Source organism: Hyperolius riggenbachi, chromosome 5 (assembly GCF_040937935.1).
Source record: "Hyperolius riggenbachi isolate aHypRig1 chromosome 5, aHypRig1.pri, whole genome shotgun sequence".
Taxonomy (NCBI): Eukaryota; Metazoa; Chordata; class Amphibia; order Anura; family Hyperoliidae; genus Hyperolius; species Hyperolius riggenbachi.
In genome coordinates this window covers 411748471-411770372 of record NC_090650.1, presented here as the reverse complement: position 1 = coordinate 411770372, position 21902 = coordinate 411748471, and the positions used below count along the sequence as shown (strand labels likewise).

At 45.8% G+C, this 21902-nt stretch overlaps 1 protein-coding gene across 1 annotated transcript in view; it reads left to right on the top strand.

The window, feature by feature from the left end:
- TAF2 (TATA-box binding protein associated factor 2) overlaps positions 1 to 21902 on the top strand; it is a gene marked incomplete at its 5' end in the record, with an annotated part of 143001 nt that overhangs the window by 53576 nt on the left and 67523 nt on the right. The window contains 6 exons of the mRNA XM_068237959.1: positions 7279 to 7393; positions 8458 to 8567; positions 11176 to 11241; positions 12720 to 12972; positions 14360 to 14500; positions 16997 to 17107. Coding sequence (XP_068094060.1) covers positions 7279 to 7393; positions 8458 to 8567; positions 11176 to 11241; positions 12720 to 12972; positions 14360 to 14500; positions 16997 to 17107 — 796 coding nt within the window. The remainder of the gene's footprint in view (positions 1 to 7278; positions 7394 to 8457; positions 8568 to 11175; positions 11242 to 12719; positions 12973 to 14359; positions 14501 to 16996; positions 17108 to 21902) is intronic.

Below are 21902 nucleotides of genomic sequence, written 5' to 3'. Positions count from 1 at the left end.
ATGCCACTCACATCTCCGGAACGTGCAGGGGGGATGCGAGTTGTTGAATTTAAATAGAAGACCAACAAGCTTTACTAAAAAGCTTGCAAAGTTTTTAAGACTGTTGTTTGCATCAAAGATTTGATGAACCATGTTGGACTTCCTGCAGACCTCTCACCTATTAATGGGTTTGATGAACCATGTTGGACTTCCTGCAGACCTGTCACCTATTAATGGGTCACTAGTAATGGCTATATGTGTCGCCAAATCTAAGGCTCCCATTGACGCCAAATTATTTCAAAGCAAAATGGGTGAAAGTAGGTTAAGCTGGTTCTATACAAAGGCCTGGGTTAGCAGAGAGTCATAGGAGGTCCTCAGTAGGTGCTGCAGGGAGATAGAAAAACGTCAATAGTTAATGTGTTTAGGTCAAATAGTTCATGTATTTTAACAGAGTAACCAAGCAGCTCGTGGTGACCCAAACCAGAGTGTATAGGGGGATAAAAGAGACTGAAAAGCCCTCCTACTAATAAGCAATGCTTGGTGTGATTTGCCTTCTTATATCAGAAGGAAACTTGCAGTACCGTATATACTCGCAAGCAAGCCGACCCACATATAAGCCGACCCCCCAACTTTTGCCTGAAAAACCAGGAAAAAATGATTGACCCTCATATAAGCCGGGGGTAGGAAATGCTTGCCGCATGATCCCCCCCCCCCCCCCCCAGTGTGTCCCAGTATAACTAGTATAGTGCCCAGTATGGGAAGGTAGTGCCTCAGTATAGTTAGTAAAGTTCCCAGGATAGCTAGTATAGTGACCAGGATAGCTAGTATAGTGCCCAGGATAGCTAGTATCATGCCCAGTATAGCTTGTAAAGTGCCCAGGATAGCTAGTATAGTGCCCAGGATAGCTAGTATAGTGCCCAGGATAGCTAGTATCGTGCCCAGTATAGCTAGTATAGTGCCCAGGATAGCTAGTATAGTGCCCAGGATAGCTAGTATAGTGCCCAGGATAGTGCCCAGTATAGCTAGTATCGTGCCCAGGATAGTACCCAGGATAGCTAGTATTGTGCCCAGGATAGCTAGTATCGTGCCCAGGATAGTGCCCAGTATAGCTAGTATAGTGCCCAGTATAGCTAGTATAGTGCCCAGGATAGCTAGTATAGTGCCCAGGATAGCTAGTATAGTGCCCAAGATAGCTAGTATCATGCCCAGTATAGCTTGTACAAGTGCCCAGGATAGCGAGTTTAGTGTCCCCCCCTTCCCCCCGCTGCCGCTGCTATTACCTTAGCTCCGCGGCTTCCTATTCCCCTGTCCTGCTCTTAAACAGCAGCTCGCCCCACGGTGGCTGCTGCGTGATGATGACGGAGGAAGTCGCAGAGAGCGGCTTCCTGGTTACTATGGGAACCTCTCTCTGCACTTCCTCCGTCATCACGCAGCAGCCACCATGGGGCGAGCTGCTGTTTAATTAAGAGCAGGACAGGGGAATAGGAAGCCGCGGAGCTAAGGTAATAGCAGCGGGGGGGGGGGGGGGGGGTTGGTTCGGCGGCCCGACCCTCAGGCACATCACTCGCAAGCAAGCCGACCCCCCCCAACTTAAAATTCGGCTTGCTTGCGAGTATATACGGTAATTCAGCTAAGTTCACTTATAGCTGAATTATTGCAATTTTACTTCTGTTTTAAGAAGGCAAATCACATCAAGTATTTTAACTGGCACACTTAATAGATTGCCATTGAGCAGGGACAATAAAACATTCAATCTACTTTGTAAATGTCCCACCAGCAGCACTTGTTGATCTCTGGCGATTGGCAAAGCGATGCACTAATGGAATGCTATGGGAATGATTCCACAGCAGCGTTGCGAATGTGGAGTGATGCCTTGCAACATTTTGGGTGCTATCCCATAGCATTGCTATACGAGGCAATGAGAGCCTTTTCTTGAGCAGCCTGGGAATTGCAGAAAAATTTGCGATACTTCTGCAATTCGGAAATCGCAAGTGATTTCCAAATTGTTCTAGTGGGCACCTGGCCTTTAACAGATTTGGCTGGATTTCCACTTTTTAAAGGGAACTAAGCACCCTTTCTTTCCCTGGCATTTCTCCTGGCTGTTAATGGGTAATAGTCCCCTCTCCCCTTCTAGCTTTCCTTATTTACAGAAGTCACAAATGCTATCTTCACACCTTCCCTCTGGATAAGCTGTTTGAAAATGTCGTCATTACTCACCCCACTCTGTTGATGAAAAGGTATTGTTTACTTCTTTTAACCTTCCTGGCGGTAAGCCCGAGCTGAGCTCGGGCTATGCCGCCGGAAGGCACCGCTCAGGCCCCACTGGGCCGATTTGCATAATTTTTTTTTTTTTTGCTACACACAGCTAGCACTTTGCTAGCTGCGTGTGCAATCCAATCGCCGCCTATCCGTTGCGCCACAGCCGCCCCCCCAGACCCCGTGCGCTGCCTGGCCCATCAGTGCCAGGCAGCGCTGTGGGGTGGATCGGAGTCCCCTTTGACGTCAAGGACGTCGGTGACGTCATCCCGCCCGTCGCCATGGCGACGGGGGAAGCCCTCCAGGAGATCCCGTTCTTTGAACGGGATCTCCTAAACTCCGATCGCCAGAGGTGATCGGAGGGGCTGGGGGGATGCCGCTGAGCAGCGGCTATCATGTAGCGAGACCTTGTCTCGCTACATGAAAATTTTTTTTTTTTTTTTGAAAAACGGCTTTGCTGCCCCCTGGCGGATTTTAATAAACCGCCAGGAGGGCTAATGAGTGCAATAAAACAGTTACTTAAGTCCTTAGCTTCCTGAAATCTCTGCAGACCGGGTGGGCTATTGAGATGCCTTGGGTGCTAAAAATGGTGCTTGATTCACTTTGAAGAGAATCTGTATTGTTAAAATCGCACAAAATTAAACATACCAGTGTGTTAGGGGACATCTCCTATTACCCTCTGACACAATTTCGCCGCTCCTCGCCGCATTAAAAGTGGTTAAAAACAGTTTTAAAAAGTTTGTTTATAAACAAACAAAATGGCCACCAAAACAGGAAGTAGGTTGATGTACAGTATGTCCACACATAGAAAATACATCCATACACAAGCAGGCTGTATACAGCCTTCCTTTTGAATCTCAAGAGCACGGTGGCGTAGTGGTTAGCTCTCTCGCCTTGCAGCGCTGGGTCCCTGGTTCGAATCCCGGCCAGGGCACTATCTGCAAAGAGTTTGTATGTTCTCTCCGTGTCTGCGTGGGTTTCCTCCGGGCACTCCGGTTTCCTCCCACATTCCAAAAACATACAGATAAGTTAATTGGCTCCCCCTAAAAATTGGCCCTAGACTACAGTACTTACACTACATAATATACACATATGGCAATGGTAGGGATTAGATTGTGAGCTCCTTTGAGGGACAGTTAGTGACGATATATATATACACTGTACAGCGCTGCGTAATATGTCGGCGCTATATAGATACTAAATAATAATAATAAAAGAGATCATTTGTGTGTTTCTTTCCCCCTGTTCTCATGCACTGAAGTTTCAGGCTGCTTGTTTCTTCCTGCAAACAGCTTTGCCCTTGTCTGTAATTCTTCAGTATGTGAAAGCCCAGCCAGCTCAGAGGACGATTTATCCAGCTTGTAAAAGATAAGAGAGAAGCTGCTCTAATCCTAAATAACACACAGGCAGTGTGCATAGAGGGGCCTGGAAGGGGGAGTTCATAGCAGAACCACAACACTGAAGAACTTGGCAGCCTTCCAGACACAGGCCGACAAGTCTGACAGGGGAAAGGTACATTGATTTATTACAGAGACAGTGATAGTATAAAGTGCTGCAGTAAGCCAGAACACATTAGAATAGATTTTTGAACTTGTAGGATGATAAAAAACAGGATGCAATTTTTGCTACGGAGTCTCTTTAAACCCTTTTAGCACTTTTAAACCCTTCTCTCTTGTGGCACCAGCTTTAAAAGATACTTTGCCCCGTTCCATCAGGCTTGACGTGATACAAATACGTACAAAAAGCACAGTTTTTTTGTTTTCACAAGTACAGAATGTATTGGACAATAAAGGCTCAGTAAACAGTGAGATTGGGCTATGGCGGCATCATTACAGAACAAGGCTAGTTTGCTCAGTTAGCTGGAAAATCCCAGCGTTCAGTTATAATGTGTCCTTATCTGCTTGTTCCTGACAGATCCTCCTGCCTTGTGTGCATGCTGTACTTGTGTGCGCACAGTGTGCTCTGCTTAGTTTTTTCCTGATTTTTGATGAATGCCATACCAGGAAGAGAATGACCTATTGTCAGAATCTTGTCCTGGAAGAGATGTGCCATTAAAATATATTGCCTGCATTTTCCATTGCTTCTCCTGGCTGTGGCGCCACAGTTTAAAGGCAACCCGAAGCGAGCGCGATATGTAGGCTGACATGTTTATTTCCTTTTAAATAATGCACGTTGCCTGGTTGTCCTGCTAATCCTCTGCTCTAGCGCCTTAACAAGCATGCAGATCAGGTGTATATGACAAATCTGACAAGATTAGCTGCATTCTTGTTTCAGGTGTGTGATTTAGACCCTACTGAGCAGAAAGATCAGCAGGACTGCCAGGCAACTGGTATTGTTTAAAAGGAAATAAATATGGCAGCCTCCTTAGGTCTCACACCTCCGGTGTGGACGGTTCACAGGTTTCTGTTCATTCCTATCCCTCCCACTGCAAAAGGTAGATTGGGGATAAAGCAAAGCTTTGTATCTTCCCTGCTTAAAATCGCCATTGCCAGGGACGTTTTTACGTAAAATGTAACCCTGGGCAAAAATAAATGTGTGGCCCCTTACATTTTCATGCTGTACTGACAGTAATTTTTTGATCTCTGACTTGTGGTGCCCCTAAGGAACTTGGGTCCCTTGGCAATGGCCCAGTTTTGACACTATGGAAGCACTGGCCATTGCATTCTCATAGCCAAATTCAGTAAGGCCCTGTTCATATTATGTGCATGTGGAAAACGTGCAGAACGCATGTAGTAAACGCACTGGAAAAACGCATGCGTTTGTACGCGTTTGTACGCGTTTTTGTAATGCGTTTGTATGCGTTTTTTCCTTATGCGTTTTTGATCATACCTGGAAGAGTCAGCTACACTTCCGACGAGAAACGCACCTCCGAATACGCATACAAAAACGCATGCCATGCGTTTTTAGTGCGCGCCCATTGACTTTCATTATAATGCGTTTCTGTGCGCGACGCACAGAAATGCATCCAACTATGCGTTTCTGCCACGCATACGTTTGCCACGCGTATATGTGAACGAGGGCCATACCTTTGCATTGATTTTTCTGGCCCTCGCAAAACGCACACAAAACGCGTACCTTAAAAACGGACACAAACGCGTGCAGTGTGAACGGGGCCTTAAGCTTAACTGCTATTTGCAGTGCAAAATCTCTCCAGTGTCCTAATGCTGAATACTCACTTAATGATGCAGGAAGATGGATCACAGCGACATCCCCCGACAACGAGTGTTCCCCAATCCATCTTCCTGCCGGCAGGAACATGTGACAGCACGTGCGATCGCCGTACTTTGTGCGGGATTTATCAGAGATCTTAAAGTGTACCAGAGCTGAGCAACTATAAAAGTTTTGTACATATCTGGGGCTTCCTCCAGCCCTATCCGCATGGATTGCTCCCACGCCCCGTCCTCCGTCTTCTCCCTCTTCGGTACCGGGTCCCGTGACCAGCCAGTCACGGTTAGTCTGACATAAGAGAAGTGCGCCCTCTACGTATCTCTCCGGCAGCTGCTGGAGAGAATCATAGAGCGTGCAGTTCTCTTGCGCAGACTGGCCGCGACTGGCTGAAGTTACAGGTCCCGGTACCGGCGATACAGAAGGCTGAGGAAGGCGACGTGGGAGCACTCCATGTGGATAGGGCTGGAGGAAGCCCCAGATATGTAACTTTTATAGTTGCTCAGCTAAGGTTTCCTTTAAAGGACACCCGAGTTGAAAATAAACGAATGAAATAAACAATTATATCTATCCTCCTCCTCCTAAAAATGACTTTTTAAGATATTCCAGTCTTATTTTATATTTAAATCTTACTTTTTACGTTTTTACTGTTTTACTGCTTTTGCTCAATGGCACATTCATTGAAGTATGCCAGAGCTAACGTCTATGAACTATTGACCCTTTTTATCTCTTTCCTGCTCTCAGAAGCCATTTTCTGCTAGGGAAGTGCTTTATAGTTGTAATTTCTTATCAGTGAGGGTCACACTGTAGTCTGACAGGAACTGCCACTTACATACCTGATATTTAACTCTTTCAGGCACGGAAAGAAAAAAAGGAACACAGCCTAGTAATTTGTGTGCTAGGCACTGTACATACCCATGTCTATCTCATCATGTCACATGTCACCTCGGGTATCCTTTAAAGTGAATGTTTACCGTATTAAAAAAGAAAAAGTCAGATACTCACCTAAGGAGAGGGAAGGCTCGCTCCTAATGAGCCTTCCCCCTCCTCTCCCGGTGCCCGGTCCCGCGCAGGATCCCCCGTGGCAGTATTCGACCAGTTCGGTCAAATACTGCCACTTCCGCATGCCTTCGGGAGCTTTCAGGAGCACTCGGGCTCCCGATGAAGCGGCCGCTCCATACTACGCATGCGCGAGCGCCCTCTATGACGCATTCGCGCATACGTAGTATGGAGCGGCCCGTCTTCGGAAGCCCGAGTGCTCCCGAAGACCTCCGAAGTCCCTGCGGCGGCGGACGCGAACGGGGGAGCCAGCGCAGCACCGAGGGCACCGGGAGAGGAGAGGAAGGCTCATTAGGACCGAGCCTTCCCTCTCCTTAGGTGAGTATCTGACTTTTTCTTTTTTAATACGGTACCCATTGGCTTTTTTTAAAGATCCGATTTGCTGTGACGGTCATTATTGCTGCACGTCGTCAAACGTTGGTTCGTATAATCGCTTGTCTCAAAAGAAGCCTGTCAGAAAAATCTTAATCACGTAGTACGTATGGGCCTTTAGTCTGTATTCCCAGCCCCAACCTCCCCATTAACGAAAGTTTTTAGTAGAGAGGCGTGGCTTCAGACCTGCAGGAAGATGGGGGAGTAGACAGCAGGTGTCTAGTGAGGTGGAAATGAGAATCTGAGAATATTGGTGCATCTGATAGTTGCCTTTTTTTTATTTAAATAAAAGCTTTTTTTAATTTATTTTTAATTTTTTTTTTACATTTTTTTTCTGTGTAAATAATTAAAATAATGTCTTTTTAATGGGATTTAAAATCCTGTGGCGGAATAGTCAGGATTTGATCTCACTTTCTTGTGTGGAGAAGCCTTAACCTCGCCTTCCAGAGACCAGAGCGGTGTGGTGAAGTTTTACGGCACTTTTGCTTTTAATAGGAAGAGGAATGTTTTGGAGCTGGAGATCAAGCAGGACTGCACTTCCTCTGGAACGCAGAAATATGTGGTAAAGCCATACGACCGCATTATTGTTATTGTGGTTTCTGTATACTAGCAAATGTACCTACACTATCAGCACAGAAAGAACAAACAGCACTTTTTAGTGGCAGAACATGTACAGTAAAAGTAAGAAGCAATTGGAGGTAGAGCCCTGCCCTCATTGGCTTAACATCTAATGTACTTGATTTCTAGGATTTGTATAGTGTAAACACAGTTCTTACCAGTCAGTCCTGTAGTTTAAACAGTCCACTACACAGCACTGTCTGCAGACTGCTGATAGGACAGAGCGGGACAGCAGATGCTGTAGTGTAGGTTGAGTCTGTAATGCAACCCTCCTCCTTTATACATTTAGTGGGCAGCATGGTGGCGTAGTGGTTAGCACGAGTCGCACCTTCGTCTGCGCAGTAGAGTGAACCCGATCCAGCTCTGCTATTTCCGCCAGAGCCTGAGGAGGAAGCTTGTACTGCGCCTGCACAGATTATAAATATTGCCGTGTGAGACGTTCTTGGGCTGCCAGCACTGGGTCCCCGAGGCTGAAAAGGACAGGAAGCCTCATTAGGATCCGGAGACTTCCACTTCCTCAAGGGAATTGCCCCCCAGGGTCTTTTTCTACCTACAGGTTTACTTTAACATAGGATTCCTTTACCTCCATAAGGATAAGGCTAATGTCAACCGGACCAAGGTGAGCTCCCCATGACCCTGTCCACAGGTTCAGTGCTGAAGTGTGGTGTGGGTGACCATGTTCTGAATGTGAACCTGAACAATATAAACCATTAAACCCAGCTGTCTAGTGACAGCTGAGCTCCATGCGCTGGTCAGGAGCCAATTTCACCAGATACTGACCCTGTGACCGCTGTGAGCCAATCACAGTAATCACAAATAGTAAAAATCCGTATAGTGTGGAAGAGGTTAAACTGCTTTCATACAAGTTCTAAGCTACATCTGATGACACCGTGATTGGCGCTGACACAAGTGGCACTTCTGCTAAATCTGTAATACGAGGGTCAAAAGTGGAAAACCCATTTGAGAGAAGATTTTTTTTTTAATTCTGATTTTGTTTCTTTTTTTTAGGGTCCCCTTAAAGTAACCGTTCAGGAGCTGGATGGATCCTTTAACCACACGTTACAGATTGAGGAGAACAGTCTGAAGCATGACATTCCCTGTCACTCCAAGAGCAGGAGGTGAGGAGCGGAGATGGAGGATTCGGGCAGGGCCTCTTGTCCTGCGTCTGCCCCGTTCTTTGTTTTTATTTCCCTCGCGTGTCTTGTATAAATAATGAAGTACAGAGCTGCGGGCCCGGCTTGAAACTTTATTACGTCTTTACTCAATGTTGATACAGTTTGAAGTGTCTTAATAGCGCATGTGTTTCCACTTAGTCCCCAGCTGGGGGTCCTGTTCTGTAATACACGCTTAATCTTCTATAAACAGAAGGCAGCTTATATGTGCATAGGCTAAGGCGAACCTGCTGTCTAAATTCTATACAGAGGACTTACATCTGTGATTGTAAAGTGGGGCTCCAGGCAAAATCAGTAAAGCAGTACTTTCACTATATAAATTGAAGCCTGCTTCCCCTGAACTCCCTGCAGCACAAAAGAAATAACATTAAAAATATTTTTTGTTTTGTTTTGCAGAGCAAAAGTTTCACTTTTGTTTTCCCTTGTCTGCAGTCACTTGATTATGCCTATAGGAAGCTGACATCGAAGATGAATGCTGGGAAATAAATGTACCATCTGGTGATACTGGATTTCTTTCCCAGCATGCATCAGTGTCTTCCTGTAGGCATAATCATGCGACCGTGTACCACAAGGAAATGGAGTTCAAAGCATAAATTACTATTGTTTATTTTACACTGGGAAATCATTCCTAATCCTCTGGCCCCGACTAAGCTAACCCTCCACCTCCCTTATCCCTAATTCACCCTTGAACTTCTCACCCCAGCCTTTACTGACGTTTAGTCTTTGTAGTCTTCATCCATTCCTTTGAGGTCATCTCTGCAGTCCACTGGCCCTTTACCGTAATCCGGACTTGTAGAAAAACAAAAAAACAGGAGAAGACCAGGAGCCCACTCTAGTGTATTATCTCTATTATTCGGAGCGTAATCTTTATGAATTAAGAAAAATTCTCACAAAGCAGGTTTGCGGACAAGAGACAACCACTCAGAGCTAGCATGTGGAGAAGTACCGTCTCCACTCGGCCTTGTAATTGTTGGGTGAAGGTCGCAGCTCCTTAAAAAGAACCACCCAAGGTGGTTGACTCCCCAAGAACGGGGTAACAATTAGAGTAATAGGAGGCGCCCAGAACGATCAATTATGTCTCAATAATAGCGATATCTTTCTTAGAAAAGCAAGGTATAACCAAATATAGATAAATAGACTGGTCCTACCTTAAAGAGAATCTGTATCGTTAAAATCGCACAAAAGTAAACATACCAGTGCGTTAGGGGACATCTCCTATTACCCTCTGTCACAATTTCGCCGCTCCTCGCCGCATTAAAAGTGGTTAAAAACAGTTTTAAAAAGTTTGTTTATAAACAAACAAAATGGCCACCAAAACAGGAAGTAGGTTGATGTACACATAGAAAATACATCCATACACAAGCAGGCTGTATACACCCTTCCTTTTGAATCTCAAGAGATCATTTGTGTGTTTCTTTCCCCCTGTTCTCATGCACTGAAGTTTCAGGCTGCTCGTTTCTTCCTGCAAACAGCATTGCCCTTGTCTGTAATTCTTCAGTATGTGAAAGCCCAGCCAGCTCAGAGGACGATTTATCCAGCTTGTAAAAGATAAGAGAGAAGAGAGAATCTGCCATAATCTAAATAACACACAGGCAGTGTGCAGAGAGGGGCCTGGAGGGGGGAGATGCATCACAGAACCACAACACTGAAGAACTTGGCAGCCTTCCAGACACAGGCTGACAAGTCTGACAAGGGAAAGATACATTGATCTATTACAGAGACTGTGATAGTAGAAAATGCTGCAGTAAGCCAGAACACATTAGAATAGCTTTTGGAACTTGTAGGATGATAAAAAACAGGATGCAATTTTTGTTACGGAGTCTCTTTAAAGATTAAGTAGGCCTTGGTGGAATAACAGACATTTATTGAGCACTAAAGTCTTTTATTGATTCCACCAAGGCCTACTAAATCATTAAGGTAGGACCAGTCTATTTATCTATATTTCGTTTTACCTTGCTATTCTAAGAAAGATATCGCTATTACTGAGACACCGTTGATCGTTCTGGGCGCCTCCTGTTACTCTGCCCTCTACCGTAATCTTTTTGGTCAGCCAGCTATACAGATGGCTCAATGTTGGCATCAGCACTGGATTTCCAGGCCACCACCAACCCACTATAGCAGATGTGATTGTCAAATGCTGGTGCTCAACCCACCTGCATCCAGGACTGAAACCTTTTTGTGGAATGTATTGCTATCTGTGTCTTCATTGAGATTATCCCTCACAACTACTGATGGTCATGTGTAGGAGAACTAATACAGCATGTGATTAGTTTGATTAACTGATATATTTGCAAAGCTCTGATTTGTTGTGACCACCTCTTGCTTTAGCACATGATCATGGCCAAACTGATCACATGCTACTCTGTGAGCTCTTCTAGACATGACCATCACTACCTACAGGTTGTCTTGTTCTTGAAGAGGAAGTGAGGACATTTCCCTAACCGGGAGAAACCAAGATCATGTATATATTTTTTTTTTGTAGGGGTGTACAGGGTTGGAATCTCTCAGACTGTATTATTTATATACTGAGCTGTCTTATATCCGTTGTCTACAGAAACAAGAAGAAGAAGATTCCACTGATGAATGGCGAGGAGGTAGACATGGATCTGTCTGCCATGGAGTGAGTTGAATTATTTATCCCTTCACCTCCCCACCACCTGGCTAAATTTTCCTTTGTAATCTACCCGGTAACAGAATTTTACTAAAGCCTGGAATTTGTTAGAGGAAAGCTCTTTGAAAGTAGAACAACTTTTCTACTTCCACACTAACATGAAATGACTTAAACAGAACAACTTCATACAACCTCCTTATGGTGTGCTCACGAGCAATAGGCGATAAAATAAAACATTCAACTGAAAGAAATATATTATTAGCATTAAAGAGAGTCTGAAGTGTCCAAAATTACCTCTTTTTATTTCAGAATCCTCTTTAGCAGTAAGAGTAAAGATAATTCGCCACATCCCTGCGGCTATATGAGGGCTTACCCCTGCCTCCCCCCCCCCCCCCCCCCCGAAATTACCGGGGCAAAATCCTCTGATACCTCCTGGAGGAGGCAGAGCTTTGTGCTGCATTCAATCACTGCCTCTCCCCGCCCCTCTCTTTACTTTTTCTGAGAGGGGCAGGGAGAGGCAGCGATCAGTGGTGGAGGCAGAGCTACAGCGCTAAGCTCTTCCTCCCCCGGGCAGAAAAATCTGCCACTTTGAAAGTCATAGAATTTTGCCCCGGGATTTGGGGGGGGGATAAAGCCCTTGTACGGCCGCGGGGATGCGGCGAATCATCTTTGCTCTTACTGCTGGAGAACATTCTGAAATAAAATAATTTTGGCCACTTCAGACTCTCTTTAAGGTACCCATACATCACCCATTCTGCTACCAGATTGACCATCCGATAGATCCTTCTCTAATCTAATCTGATCAGAGAGGAATCTATACCTGCCCACACACTGCAGACAGATTTTCAATAGATTTTAGCATGAACAGCCCCCCCATATGTAATGTGCCCCACTATGTGATGTCGCTACATGCAGAGGTGTCACATGGTACAGTCGCTCGTGGTGCAGATCAGCTAATTTCAGTGCAATGCTGCGCCCAACGTTTAGGCTCCTCCATCAGTAGAAAATGAGAATTACGGCTATAGCGGTGCTCAGTGACTAATTTGGGCGCCGGCGAATGGCAGAGCTCAAATTAGGACAAAATTTAGGTAATTCGGCCGCCAGCAGTAGGCGGCGCACAAATGACATGTCCCTCCAAGTTGCGACAACTCGAAGGGGGAATAGTATTTAACATAGCCCTGAGTTTCAGTGGGAGCAAGGTGGAGCTGTCTTTTGGCTTCACCCTGCGCCCAGATTTTCCCACTTCTATTTTAAATGTATGCCTTGTGGTTGCAGTTCAAAAAGATGCCGTACGGAGGAGGGGGTGAGGCGTCGTGGCAATGTGACACATGAGCATGCAACACTATCCATTGGCCAGGGGGGCGAGGGTCATACACTTGGGGGGAGACCATCCTGGAGCAGTTATGCTCTCCACTGTACTGCAGTCTTAGAGATTTAATGTAATTTAGTCCTCCTCTGTATCAGCTGATGTGCGGCTCTCGTTGCAGTGCTGACTCGCCGTTGCTGTGGATCAGGATTGACCCGGACATGTCGGTGCTCAGGAAGGTGGAGTTCGAGCAGGCTGATTTCATGTGGCAGTACCAGCTGCGCTACGAGAGAGATGTGGTGGCCCAGGAAGAAGCCATCCTGGCCCTGGAAAGCTTCCCCACCCCGGCGTCACGTCTGGCCCTGACAGACATCCTGGAGCAGGAACAGTGCTTCTACAGAGTTCGCATGATGGCCTGCTTCTGTCTGGCCAAGGTGAGACCTCCAGTCTGTCCTCTGCTGTCTTTGTACTGAGCTTCTCCTAGTTTCATGCAAGTGCAGAGGAACTCCGTACACGCAAGTCCATTTACTCTGGGACACATTATGCAGTTGTGCACTTCCTCTCTCAGCATGTCTAGGACACAGGTGTCACACTCAAGGCCCACAGTCTGAATGTTCCCCTCTTTGCCATCTTTCAGGACACTGAAAACTGTTAGGAGTGATTTTGTTTTAGACAACAGGAAATTAGAATGTTTACATAACTTGAGCCCCTCTGTGGGACCAATAAAATGAAGACTTGAGAGGCACTTCTATATGTTTGCAGAAAATTTTAAAGAGGAACTTCACGAATATAACGGCAGCACGGTGGTGTAGTGGATAGCACTCTCGCCTTGCAGTGCTGGGTCTCCAGTTCAACATTATGAATATAATTGCTTGTTTTTACTAAATTCATTTATAAGTTTCTTAGCCAGCGTTTGCCCGCTGTAAAATCTTTCCACAACCTGATTTACATTCTGAAATTTATCATAGGTGGCTACGTCTACAGTACTGGCAGATGCAGAATGTTTGTTTACTGTGTGTTTCGAAGCCAGCAGAAAGAACACCTGGCCTCCCAGAATGCTCTGGGAGCAGAATTCTGCATAATAAACAGCCTAAGGGAGAGCGAGGGTTCAAACCATTATATAGATAGAGGAAGTGTTTCTGATGCTATAACTACACTACAGTGCCTCTCTAAACACTTAAGGACCCTGGACTTAACCCCCTAGTGACCAGGCCATTTTTACTAATTAGGCCACTGCAGCTTTAAGGCCTCGCTGCAGAGCCGCACAACTCAGGACACAAGTAGCCATAGATTGCAGCGCTGTCTAAATAGATGGCGGTTTCGCCGTTTAACAGTCTCCTAGCGGCGATCGCTGCTGGGAGACTGATGGCGTAGTGGAGCTCCGTCATCTAAGTGGAGATGCGCGCACAATCTCCTGCAAATCCTTGCCCCTGGACTTTACGCTGATCGGCATTAGGCGGTCCTGGGGCTGCCGCCACGGTCACGAGGCAAGAGGTTAAATGGATGCAAAATATCCCTTAAAGTGGTTAATGATTTGGAATTGTCCTCATTCTCCGGTGATCTTGTACTTTTATTTCTATCATTCTGTAATGGTAGATAATCTCCCCTCTTTTTCTAGTTACCACCAGGGCTGTGGAGTCGGTCCAAAAATCATCCGACTCCAACTCTGTTTTCTCATTTTATGAAATCTCCAGATACCCAAAAATTGCTCCAACTCCTCGACTCCGATTCAGACTCCACAGCCCTGATTACCACTATAGAGGACTGATTTCCCTGCTGCACTCACCTCTGATTATCACTGCTCTGTCTATCTCCCCTTAGATAGCAAACTCTATGGTGAGCACTTGGACTGGACCTCCAGCGATGAAGTCCTTGTTTACTCGCATGTTCTGCTGCAAGAGTTGCCCCAACATTGTAAAAACAAACAACTTCATGAATTTCCAGAGCTACTTCTTGCAGAAGGTACGTGGTACAGTCCTCTCTTGTGTTTTATCCATTTAACATGGTATGCAGTCATCTGGATGTACTGAGACAATGAAATGCAGTACATGAAATGTCTTCACTGCTGAAAAATTTTCTGTTCATCTGTGATTTGCATGAAATGGCAACACAGAACAACCAGCATATCCATAGCCCCTCCCCCGCCTGCTGATTGGACAGTGAAGATCAGCAGCTTTTCCCTAATCAAACTCACACTGCAGGGACAACACAGGGTAAATGTAGCAGAGCCTGATTGGCTCATTATGTAGCCCTCCCTCTGCCAGCGTAAATGCTGCTGTGAAGTGGGATGCACATGGCATGAGAAAAATTATTGGACACTTTCACTCCAGTACGTCAAAAAGCGATTGTTCACTCTTACTGGGCCCAAAATTAGGGTAATTTTTGCTTTCTTAATACTAATTACAAAGTTTAAAGTATATTGGCGTTAAATTTTATATTATTCAGAGGAAATTCATGTTTTGTTAATGTAAATACAGTACCTACACCACACCCTGCAATAGTAAATGATCCTTAAAGGATACAGACTTATTCCTTTAGTTGGTACTCAGTTGATCATGTGACTTTTCTTAGCGCTGTAGTAGTCAGCAAGTTTTCCTAACAGCAGAGTCTGTCCGGTTTACCTTAAAATATACTTGCCTTAGAATAGATGCCGTTATTAGTACCATCCACTGTGCATAATAAGGGCTTCCTGTTTTTGTGGCCCCAAGCAGCACATTATTTATGAGCCCCCCCCCCCCCCCCCTTATCCAGCCAGAGGCCCCTTCTTTCATAATAATAGGTAGCCAAAGGTGCCCCCTAAAAAACCCCAGTAAGCCCTCCAGTATGTGTACGTAACCAAAGGTACACCCCCTCCAGTATAAGTAGACCAAGGTTTCCCCCAAGTACCCCAGTATGGTTGCCAAGGTGACCCCCCCAGTATAGGTAGCCAAAGTGTACCCCCCAGTATAGATGGCCACCTTCAATATGGGTAGCCAAAGGTGTCTCCCCTCCCCCCCTTCCCATATAGGACATTGGTGCAGTGGGGGTATGTAGCTCCCTGCTGCCTCCCCATCTCCAACAATCACAGACTAGCAGTGACCTGTGCATCGCACAGTAACCACACGGCACACTTCAGATGTGGAAGTGAGGTCATTCCTCATTTCCTGGATTTGACGTGTACTCTGGGGTCACTGCGTCACTGTCCCCTCCCTTCACTCTGTCGGTGATCTGAGGGGTGTGTGTGAGTGACGGACGCAGCAACGTCCATACAAGATACAGTAATGGTGGCCCTAGCAGCATGGAAGCCCCTACTGTAGTTGAGGTCCCAAGTGGCCCCTTAGTTCGTCTGGGCCGAGCAGCATCCCTGCTTCTTGTTGCCTGGCCCGGCATTGAGCAGCATCTGCAGAGAGGCATTGTATGACCAGACTTTTAATCTGTCCAAGCCAGGGGCGTAACTAGAAATCACTGGGCACCCCTGCGAAAATTTGGACCCCATAGGTGCCAAATAAGTAATGGGGCAGCGTTTCACCAGAAAATCATAATGTGGCAGCATCACCAGAAAATAATTGTAAAGTGGGCAGCATTCACTAGAAAATCGTAATGTGGGCAGCATTCACCAGAAAATAATCGTAATGTGAGCAGCATTCACCAGAAAATCGTAATGTGGGCAGCATTCACCAGAAAATCGTAATGTGGACAGCAGTCACCAGAAAATCGTAATGTGGGCAGCAGTCACCAGAAAATCATAATGTGGGCAGCAGTCACCAGAAAAGAAATGCACCTGTAAAAAAAACAAAAACAATTCACTTACCTGACAGAAGTCTTCTCCTCTCCTGGCATCTGGCGCACAGCTCCCCCGACGATCCTCCTGCAGCAAATCTCCCGCGCTGACAGGCAGAGAGCAGGGCTACGGGAAGATGGCGCCCGAAGCCCTGTACTTGGAGACACAAATAGTCTCCAGTGCAGGGCTTCGGACATCATCTTTCCGTAGCCCTGCTCTGCCTCCCGGGAGGCTGCGGGGAATGAACTGGCGCTGCGTCTATTAAACGCCGCGGCCAGTTCAACACCTGGCTGCGGGGTCCCACAATTGGGCGGCAGCGCTTCCCCCGCACTCGGCGGGCGGGCCAATGCTCACTCCCAGCCAATAATCTGCCATTTTATATGGTCCACAAACAGCCCATCAGCCAGTCAAGTGCAATGTTATACACTCGTGTCTGCAGTACCAAATCTAGCAGGAACTGCAGAAGTTCAGCCACATTCAGGTGAGAGGTTTCTGTTGGACATAATTGTAGATTATGTCACCAGCAGGGGGCACCACATGCAGGTATACCCTCTCCTTGCCCCCCTCCCTAACCACTTACTCGATGATTCTGCATGCTGGAAGCTGCAAAAAAGAAGTTTAAAAAGCGTAAGCTATCCAATTTCAGCACATATATAAAGAATGCAGAATACTGATTCCCCCACGCTCTTGTCTTGCAGACTATGCCAGTCGCTATGGCTCTGCTCAGGGATGTTCATAACCTCTGCCCTAAAGAGGTCCTGGCATTCATCCTGGATCTCATCAAATATAATGACAACCGGAAAAACAAGGTAAGACCTTTTTTATACAATCCTTGCAGTTTTTTTTTTTTGCAAATTAAGATAGAAAAATACCTACTGTACGAATTCAGTTTCTCATCCCCCCTCAGCAATCTCAAGCTGCCTGCTCTCCCTCTTTGTCAGCCTGCAGCACTGATAGGCTATCAGTCCGTAGAAAGGCATGACTTCAGCTGTCAGAACAATCACTCTCCTTCCTTCATGCCCATATGACTGAAGCAGGAGAGTGGCTGGGTGTGAGCAGGCGGTCCTTATTCCATGAGAATATCATCCCTGAGTCCGTGGAGGATCTGTGTCGCTAGGGTTGGGTAGATCCGTCCGGTGGATTGCTTGCGGGTTGGGCGTTGAGGGTCGTCGGGTACCGTACACAAGCCTGATTGTCGGCTGAGGTGGTCACCATCTTGAAGGTAAACAAAGGGAGAGGGATTACCTGTTGAAAGCGCCCGCCAGAGGTGTTCCTTCAGGGTTTCCAGAGCTGCCATCGGGCAGCTCTCGCTCCCCGCCTCCCTGCACACTGACCTATAGGTTTTTAGGAAAACATTTTTAGCCTTCGGTCTCTCTTTAAAGGGCAACTGAAGTGAGAGATATGTGGACGCTGCCATATTTATTTACTTTTAAGCAATACCAGTTGCCTGGCTATCCTTCTGATCCTCTGCCTCTAATACTTGTATCCATTGCCCCCGAACAAGCATGCAGCAGATCAGGTGTTTCTGACATTATTGTCAGATCTGACAAGATTAGCTGCATGCTTGTTTCTGGTGAGATTCAGACACTATTGTAGCCAAATAGATCAGCAGGGCTGCCAGACAACTGGTATTGCTTAAAAGGAGATAAATATTGCAACCACCATATCACTCTCACTTCAGTACCCCTTTAAATCAGGCGTGTGTGCAAGGCTGTAGAAATACAGCACACTGGATCGCTGAGCTACACCTGAGGAAGGGCTCCACCAAAAATATGTCATGGTTGTAACGTTGCTTGCTCCTAAAACAAGCATTATTTACTGAAGCTTTTTCTGTGCCGTGTACTCATTTAGAAGGGATCTCTAAGCTACAGTATAGAGATAGTAACTCCATTCATCCCAATGGTGCATTAACCACTTCACCCCAAAGGCGTTTTTACCCTAATGGACCAGAGCGATTTTCACCTTTCAGTGCTTATCCCTTTCATTTGGCAATAGCTTAATCACTTAATCACAAGCTTTTTTTTCACCACCAATTGGGGTTGATATTTGTTTTCAGTAATTACTTTATTTTCTATGCATTTTAAAGGGAAACTCAAGGAAAAAAAAAATACACTATTTCTCCAATTTCATCCCCTATAGTTTTAATACAGTGGTTTGCAAAAGTATTCGGCCCCCTTGAAGTTCTCTACATTTTGTCATATTACTGCCACAAACATGAATCAATTTTATTGGAATTCCACATGAAAGACCAACACAAAGTGGTGTACATGTGAGAAGTGGAACGAAAATCATACGATTCCAAACATTTTTTACAAATAAATAACTGCAAAGTGGGGTGTGCGTAATTATTCAGCCCCCTTTGGTCTGAGTGCAGTCAGTTGCCCATAGACATTGCTTGATGAGTGCTAATGACTAAATAGAGTGCACCTGTGTGTAATCTAATGTCAGTACAAATACAGCTGCTCTGTGACGACCTCAGAGGTTGTCTAAGAGAATATTGGGAGAAACAACACCATGAAGTCCAAAGAACAAACCAGACAGGTCAGGGATAAAGTTATTGAGAAATGTAAAGCAGGCTTAGGCTACAAAAAGATTTCCAAAGCCTTGAACATCCCACGGAGCACTGTTCAAGCGATCATTCAGAAATGGAAGGAGTATGGCACAACTGTAAACCTACCAAAACAAGGCCGTCCACCTAAACTCACAGGCCGAACAAGGAGAGCGCTGATCAGAAATGCAGTCAAGAGGCCCATGGTTACTCTGGACAAGCTGCAGAGATCTACAGCTCAGGTGGGGAATCTGTCCATAGGACAACTATTAGTCGTGCACTGCACAAAGTTGGTCTTTATGGAAGAGTGGCAAGAAGAAAGCCATTGTTAACAAAAAAGCAGTAGGAGAACAGAGGCGCCAGCAGGATAAAAATGGATAAAACTTTTAAAATTTTCTTGGAGGAAGTGGTGGACTTACCTCCATAAAGCAGACACGAAAGACTGTCTGAATAGTAGCAATCACATTTATTATATAGTACCCCAAAAAGTGCAGTGCAACGCGTTTTGCAGGCCAAGCCCGCTTCATCAGGCAATAAACGTTGGGACAAAACAGAATTTCGGCAATGGCAGGTGTAGCGCCTCACTGAGCTCCTTGTGTGGCTCTGGGCTACTGCTTGCGTGGCTGCAACATAGCCGCACTCATGCCAGATGAGTATGGCCCCAATCAGTTGGAGGTTCGTGTGCGGCAAAGGGGACTAGAAGACAACGAGGGAAGCCTCATGACCCAGAGGCTTCCCTTTCCTTAGGTAAGTGTTTTTGAATCTGAGCTTTGGCTCGCGTTCTCTTTAACACGCAAAGACCAAGCTGCTGAACACAACTCTTGCTAATATGCGAATACACAATATTTCTGTAATGGGAAAAGCTGCGTGTAAGAATAGGTTCTTTTACTGGTTTACAGTGTCCCAGGATTACCATGTATATAGAAAGCTTCTTGTGTATAGCCAGCTCCTTGTATCTGATCTGCCGCCCACTGTTTATATCATCAGCCCTGGAGGGACATTTGCCTAATCTGTTTACACCATGCGTTGCCAGGAAATTATTCTAATGAGTTTAGTATGAGAACATTTCATTTCTGCCATGTACATGTATTTCTCTGCATTTCATCTGTAGTTGTTAAGCAATATGTGTTGAAAAGCAATCCTGTCCCTGAAAAGATAATTCCCAATATCAGAAGGAAAGCAGCCTGAATTATTATGAACGTACTTGGTGTGGGAAGATTATATACAATACCATTCGTAATGCACTTTTCTCCCATAGGACCAAGAGCATAGCTATGTCTCAGATCAATACAGGGTTGCAGGGTGGTCTGTGTTACAGAGGAAATAGTCAAGTGTTCGTAAATGTCAGACTAAGATGGTGACTTTTCAGTTTTGAGTCAACTTAAAGTGTACCTGAGACAAAGAGGGGGGGGGGGAAATATATACATATGTGGGGCTTCCTCCAGCCCCCTCCAGGCTTATCGCCCACTTGCCTTCCTCCTCCAACTCCTGGATCTTCTGAAACTGGCCCTGAAAAGTCCTCCAGTCAGTGCAGGCACAGTACAGGGGGCAGGGGCACGCATGCGCACTACGCCGGGACCTGAGGACTTTCCGTGGCCAATTTCAGAAGAACCAGGAGGCGGAGGAGGATGGCAAGGGAGTGATAAGGCTGGAGGAAGCCCCAGGTATGTGTAAATCCCCCCCGCCCCCTCCCCCTTTGTCTCAGGTTTTCTTTAAAGAGAACCCGTGGTGGGTTTCTGCAATCAATATAGGACACAGAGGCACATTCTGCATACTATGACCAGCCTCTGTGTCCTGATATTGTCCCCCCAGCCGCCCCCCCATGCTCTGCGGTCCCCCCTTATAAAAACTGCCACGCTAGCAACATACAGATTGTCGCTAGCTGGCTGTTTACCTGAAGGCTGTCATTTACTGCTGCTCCCCCACCTCCTGTGTATCGCTGCTCCCCGCCTGCATCTCCTTCCCGCCTCTGTAAGCCGATTGAAGGGAGCAGCGATATACAGGAGGCGGGGGAGCGGCGGTATATGACAGCCTGCATGTAAACAGACTAGCGATAATCTGTGTGTCGCTAGAGTGGCGGTTTTTATAAGGGGGGACAGCAGAGCATGGGGGGGGGGGGGTGGCTGGGGGGTCAATATAAGGACACAGAGGCTAGTCATAGTATGCATATTGATATATTGATTGCAAAAACCCTCCTCGGGTTCTCTTTAAAGGGGAACTGAAGTAAGAGGTATACAGAGGCTGCCATATTTATTTCCTTTTAAGCAATACCAGTTGCCTGGCAGCCCTGCTGATCTTCTGCCTCTAATACTATTAGCCATAGCCCCCGAACAAGCATGCAGCAGATCAGGTGTTTCAGACTTTAAAGTCAGAACTGACAAGACTAGCTGCATGCTTGTTTCTGGTGTCATTCAGATACTACTGCAGCGAAATAGACCAGCAGGGCTGCCAGGCAACTGGTATTGGTTAAAAGGGAAGGAATAAATATGGCAGCCTCCGTATATCTTACTTCAGTTCCCCTTTAAGGTGGCCGCACACGATATAATAATAAAATCCGATTTTACAGCAATTTGATGATAAAGATCGGATTTCCCAAAAAATCGAAAGCTTTTTTTTTTTTTTTTTATTCAAGCAAGAAATCCAATTGGATTTCCTGTTTTTGTTAGAAAGCACAAAAAGGCTGGCACCGCAAAAATAAAATTCAAAATTCAGCTCTTTATTGAAGTGTCATTAAAATGACATAGTAGTCAGATGAGTAGTTTTTCACTACTCATCTGACTACTATGTCATTTTAATGACACTTCAATAAAGAGCTGAATTTTATTTTTGCAGTGCCAGCCTTCTTGTGCTTTGGAATTGAAGAGGTCCTGCTGGTACTAGGATCTGAGGCTTGGGCACGCTGATCTTCCTCTTTGAATGTGTGCTCCTCCTTTTCACGTTTAACGCTGTTTTTATTAGATAGAGATTGATCGGGAATGGTGAATTTTTCTGATCAATTTTTATGAAAATTGATTGGTGTGTGGTAGATTGCCAATTTATAAATACACCCAAGCAAT